At 37.7% G+C, this 6,150-nt stretch overlaps 2 protein-coding genes across 2 annotated transcripts in view; both read left to right on the top strand.

The window, feature by feature from the left end:
- LOC109823758 (G-box-binding factor 4-like) overlaps positions 1-4,763 on the top strand; it is a 5,618-nt gene extending 855 nt beyond the window's left edge. The window contains exon 4 of the mRNA XM_020390127.1: positions 4,276-4,763. Within this exon, the coding sequence (XP_020245716.1) occupies positions 4,276-4,356 (81 nt within the window). The 3' untranslated portion in view covers positions 4,357-4,763. The remainder of the gene's footprint in view (positions 1-4,275) is intronic.
- The window catches only part of LOC109823759, a 1,932-nt gene continuing 933 nt past the window's right edge, over positions 5,152-6,150 (top strand). The window contains 3 exon segments of the mRNA XM_020390128.1: positions 5,152-5,598; positions 5,695-5,810; positions 6,029-6,150. The exon segment at positions 6,029-6,150 is cut by the window's right edge and continues 4 nt beyond it. Coding sequence (XP_020245717.1) covers positions 5,451-5,598; positions 5,695-5,810; positions 6,029-6,150 — 386 coding nt within the window. The 5' untranslated portion in view covers positions 5,152-5,450.

Genomic DNA, 6,150 nt, shown 5'->3' with positions numbered 1-6,150 from the left:
CCCCCAACCACACACACACACAAAAAGAAAAAACCAGTTTGTTTTGCCTATGATAATTTGTTGATTTGTTTGGTCACCCAATTAGCATTTTGCCTTCTTATAGACAGTCAGAGGTCAGAAATTTATGAGTTTCTGGTAATGAAGAGAGGAGAGCATATTAGTATTATCTAGCAACTCTTTCTTTTTGAAGAAAACTTGTGAAATGGGATCTCACAAACAGTATAGAGGAGGGTTTGTGGATATATGCAAAAACAATCATGCATATTCTTTTGCCCCCTTATGAACCATTTTTATTTTATAGTGGTTCCTCCACCTTGCTTTTGTGAATTAGGCAGAGGCTTTTTCATTCTCGAAATGATGGTCAATTAAATGAACGGACTTTGGACCATTAGCGATTAGATTATGCTTTTTGCAGGCACAGTGTTTCTGATACCTCTAGATGGATTTAGATACGCTAAGTCAAACACCGACACACACAACACAATTCTCTTGTATGCATGTAGCATAGTGCAGAAATGATCATGCTAGGTCAAAAGCCTCTCATCATTTTGGAATCAGAGTTGGAGTATAGTACTGATTAGTTTATGGAAAACAATAGAGCCTTTGCTTCCAATGATTGTTTACCATTAGCCTTTTATTTTTGTGCATATACTAGAAAATACCAGTTATTATTTTTCAATTTCAAGATTGCTATTGGAAAAAGAAAAAGGAAGTACGAAATGATCATACTTCAGGAACATAAAGAAAAACCTTAAACTTGTAAAATTGCCATTAACTGGGCCTATTTCTACACTGGTGGGTAAAAAGGTTTGGTTTTGTTGATCCTGGAGCATCTATGCTACTGGTTTTATTTAATTATGATGCAGATGTATTAATAGCATCGTAACTTTTCTGGAGTTTGTAATGCTTGTCTAGCATCCTTGTGTAGACATTCCCTTAAATGCCAATAACAAATCTTGGGGAGCGGGGTCACACTTATCCGCAGCTTCCATGCAGGCATGTGTTCTTATCTTTGCCTTCACTGCATGGGAAGATCATCTACCAATCCTTCCTACTATAGGATCATGTCATACTGGTAGCTTCTTCTAATCTCCAGAAGGGGCTCTGCCTATTTCTCATGAAAAGAAAATGGGGACCTTGAAGATTCTAGTATCAATTACCTTATGCAACATTGATCAAAAGTTACACAAAACCTTTTAATTTCCCCATCCCAAAATGGGTAATAAATTGCATTCATGACTTCAGGGAGTGAATACATGAAGTTACATTATGAATTGAGTACATGAATCAAATGCTGGTTAGAAGGTTGAATATGCCACAATGAAGGTGGAGATGCCAGGGATGAAAGGCAGGAGTTTCAACAATTCTCTAGGAAACTTGGCCATAAGGAGGTTGGCGTTGATTAGATTTTACTTGTTAGGTTTGCATGTAAGTTTGTCAAGTTTTTGGTATAGAAGGAAAAAGCTTAAGTGTCCATGTAAATGAATAGAGATAAACTAGAAACTTAAGGAATAACATCATTAAATATACTTTCACCAATTATTCGAGCTCTTCTAGACAGCAGAGAGCATGCTAGGATGAATACCATATTTTCCGAGAAACTTGACCATAAGGAGGTTGGCATTGATTAGATTTCACTTGTTAGGTTTGCATGTAAGTTTGTCAAGTTTTTGGTATAGTAGGAAAAGCTTAAATGTCCATGTAAATGAATAGAGATCGACTAGAAACCTAAGGAATAATATCATTGAATATACTTTCACCAATTATTCAAGCCCTTCTAGACAGCAGAGAGCATGCTAGGATGAATACCATATTTTGTGAGAATGACATCTCAAATCGCCAAACCTCAAAAAATTTAGGCCTATTTAAATTGTCAAGATTCTTTGTTGTCTTTTATCACTTCTCCTTTTATCCAATACCCATTCTTCTTCCTTCTTTCTCTCTACCGTATTTTTCATTCTATTCACATATGCAAACCCTCTGCCTACGGCTAACCCTGGTTTCGTGGTTGTCTGTACAATGCCTTCAACTATTCTTAGGAAGACAGTTTGTACCAAGCACAGATTAGAGGCTTGATGGCTCCTGTGATTGAGTTTTATTCCTCTGTCCTGTCGTTACAGTACATCTTACTCCATTTATTTGTTGATTTGTTTCTTCTTGACTGTACCTTGGTTGGTGAATCTAGGACCTGTAATCTCTGTGGCGAGGTTATACGTATCTAGCTCTTTACCCGCACCATTTCACAGCATGGTGGAGGTTCACTGGTTCAGATCATTGTTTGTTTTAGGTATCTACAAACGGAAGTTTGGTTTAGTGACAACCTTATTAGCATTCTAGACGTTTATTATGATATCTTATATCAAAGCTCCACGATGGATGACAAGGAAGATCATGTGTGCTTCAAGCTCTTTTTGTTTGAAATCAATCTCTTCATTTGTGGGCATGTATTTTCAGATATGTGCAAAGCACTAGGACCTGCATTTGTAAGATAAAGACTAAGCTGACAGATAGGACCATAAAAGCTAATTGAAGAGCAACAATATTTTGGTAGTGCAAGCGAGTTTCTCAAGCTGTTTTGGCGAGAAGGTTTAGGTGACTGATTGCAGATTAATAAGGCGAAGTATGTCTGGGTGGTAACTGATGAAGATTATTTCCTAGATTCGAGAGAGAGAAAAATCTTCATCTGTTAACTAAAGAATCTTGATTATCACCTGTCGCAACTATTTACTAAAGAATGCCTACAAGGTGTCAAGAACAAATATAATAGGATGTGCAAACTAACTAGTGCTATGCAGATTATGACTGAGAACGATGATCAAGTACCAAACTGCTAGTTAGTTATGTATGGTTTTGTGTTCAAGTGCCAAAAAAACTACAGACGTCGCATATGAAGGTCAAAGGCTGTATCAATATTGCATCAAATATCTCTATGACAGGACGAGCTTTAGATCTTTTGAAGAGAGAGGGAGATCCTAAGTTGTAAAGCCTGCCTGAGAAGCTTGCTAAAGAAAATAGCAGGCTAGAGCACTGCAAATATTTGAAAAACGGGAGATCTCTTAAACCCATGAAGTTGTGAGTCCTTTTAGTTAGTTGCATCTGCTAAATTCCACAAAATCCCTCTCAGTGGTCTTAACTGTATGATACTTGAAGCAGTAAACTACACGATATCAATATGGATTATGGAGTACATGGTGCAGAATACATGAGATATTCCGAAGTTTTTATGTGCATTTGTAATATATGCTTCTTCATGCATGTGCTAACAAGCTTATATTACAAACGCGACTTGAAAAGCAAGAAAAAAATTGTTGAATTAGAATTTTCTATTAAAAATGCAAGAACTAAGGTAATATAGAAAAATAGTCCGAGCGACTTCAAAAGCAGAGGAAATAGTTTGTCAACTTAAATTATTTATTTAAAATAATTCTTAAAACACAAAGAATAATGCAAGCATGCATCTATATTTACATATTCTATTTCAATAATTATGTTCCAGTGTTTTTGAAGGAAAATCTCCTTGGTCCAACTATTTTGGTAGGAAGTTTGACCATGTAAATTTTTCAACGATTTTTCTGGATTTTGATTTACTGCTTATATCTAATATAAGATAAAGGATCTTGACATTCTTAGTCGGATAAGATAAAGAGCCTTGACATTCTTCGGAGAACATTGTAGGGCTACTGAGGTAGGTGGCCAAACCAATAGCTTCACCTTTATTTATTTTAGGAAGTTTTTGTCTTTCAACGTGCACTTCCTGTGATAAATTTTGCACGTGTATCTACCTAGCTTAGAACTTATTTAAAACTTCCATATATTTGAGAAATGAGTGCAGCCTAGTTGGGTGTGCAGTCCAAATGATGAAGATGACGGTGCTTATCACTGTTCTAGTTGGCCAAAGGGTTTATGAAGAAATTTGGGTTCTGTTTGGATGCCATCAAAAGGGGGAATTCAATGATAATAACACGTGCCAATATTTAAACAGCAGCATAATGAAGAACTCAGAAGGGAGAATTGGGAGACCAATTAACTATAGAATCATTACATCGTATATTTTAAAAGTGTCCTGTAGTTCAATACTTCAATCACTACTTGATGAATGACTTTCCTTCGTGTAGACGTTCCATCACTACCAGTCTTTGTTTAATGTCAACCTCTAATCGTTGCTCTCTTTCTATCTTCTTTCGTTCCTTTTTCAAAGGCAGGACTCGTTACCTCTTAAAGAATATATATACATCTCTGCGTGCCTGATTATTAATTTCTACTATGCTTCTGCAGCTCAAGGAGAATCTGATCCCAGTCACACAGGCGAAAAAACCACCCCGGTTTCTGCGAAGAACAAAAACAATGATTTGGTAGGGACGTTACGTCCCTTATGCCTGCATTGTTGTTTTTAGTTGTTGTTACCGACTCAAGGTGAAGGCAACCGAGCACTTGAAGCGGTCGCTTATCTCTTGGAAATTTTCTTTGGCTCGTGGCAAAACAATAAATACACCATTCTCATATGCAAACAACCAAAGGTGAGATCTGCCAGTGAGAAATTCCGGAGGAACAAGGATAGGACTCTGGTGTTCAAGATCTCCCTTCTTTTCTTTTCTGTTTTGTTTATACATATGCAGATGCTTTGAAGATTAAATAAGCGGGCAATTGTAGGATTGAGAAGGGGCAAAAAGAAAGTAAATTGATTTCAGAACGTGTATTTTTTTTCCCTCTATATGCTAGCAATTCAAAGTTCAATATGATTACGCCATTAATTTTCTTTCAAAGAGTAATGATGGATAAATGATTTGAGGCTCTTAGCTAAATACAGTCCTCACAATCCTGTAGAACTCATTGAAGGCCTCTTCCTAGTTCTTCACAAGTCCTGTTTGTGTTTTGACCGGCCCTGCTCAAAAAGTTATCAATCTCTGGTGCCTATGCGAGTCAGGTACGAAAGAGTTAATGCCACAAAGATGCCGACAAAATATATATCACGCTCTTATGTTATACTATCGATGTCCACTTTCTCTCTACTCCTCGAAATTGGGGGTGAAAGCTAAACAAAGATGTGTAAACTTGTGATAAAGTAATCATTTTAATTTGCTCCCTGACCCAAAAGCTAAAAAAGCAAATCACTTCAGAATTATATTCCTATCATCGCGTTTATCAAACGAATTTTACTTTTCCCGATTCTCTCTCTCTTTCTCTCTCACTCTTTCTCTACGTCTCTCTCTCTCTTTTGCGCAGAGCCCCGAGTACCCAAGCACGGGTTCTTTGGCCTCATTTTTTTCCTTTTTTTTTTACTGTCCCCCACCATTCAAGGCTCTTTAACACTTTACAGTCAGTACAACCAAACATTGGGTAAAGACAACTAGGATTCCACTTCAAATATAGAGCCCAGTCTCCTCTTCCATCTTCTACTTTTGAAGGTGAAGCTCTATTGGATAGCGAGGGAGTGTAAAAAAAAAAAAAAAATGAGAGCAAAAACTTTCACTCGTTCCCTTTTCACCCTTGTCCTCCTTCTCTTGCTCCTTAGCTTCTCTCAGTGTACTAGCACTGTGGTTGTAGATGGGCTTGATGAGTGGAAAGCACCAACTTCTCTTCGTGTTGGAGATTCTCTAGGTGAGTAATTTGCTAGCATCATTTCATTTGCCAAGAAATTTTTTTCCCTTCAAATATATTTGTTCACCAGTAATTGTTTCTTTGTCTTTGCCTCAGTTTTCAAGCACAAGCACCTTCAGAATCTGTACCTTTTCCACAACAGACGGGCATTTGACCTCTGCAACTTTGCCCGAGCTTATCTCATCTACAATGGCGACTCTACCCATTTCACCGTACGTGCTACCCCCCCAACCCCCAATCTAGTGTAAATTTCACCAAAACCCTTAAAATTTTTTGGTGCACAAACTGCCATGAACTTCATGAATTAAAGAAGAACCCCCATCCATAAAACCCCTGAAATTTTAGTGGGTTTCTCAATTTTCAAGTTCATGGTCATTTTGTGCAAATCTACAATAAGCTTTCTAGTGCTCACATTTTCTACAAATTACAGTGGACCCCATCTCGCGCCGGCTACTACTACTTCTCGACCTCAAAACCCAGCTGCAACGGCGGCCAAAAACTCCCCGTCCGAGTTCTCACAAGTTCCAGTACCCCATCAGATCTCTCCCCTTC

This window comes from Asparagus officinalis, chromosome 9, assembly GCF_001876935.1.
Source record: "Asparagus officinalis chromosome 9, Aspof.V1, whole genome shotgun sequence".
NCBI lineage: Eukaryota > Viridiplantae > Streptophyta > Magnoliopsida > Asparagales > Asparagaceae > Asparagus > Asparagus officinalis.
The sequence above is the reverse complement of the archived record's forward strand: the minus strand, read 5'-3'. Positions and strand labels throughout refer to the sequence as shown.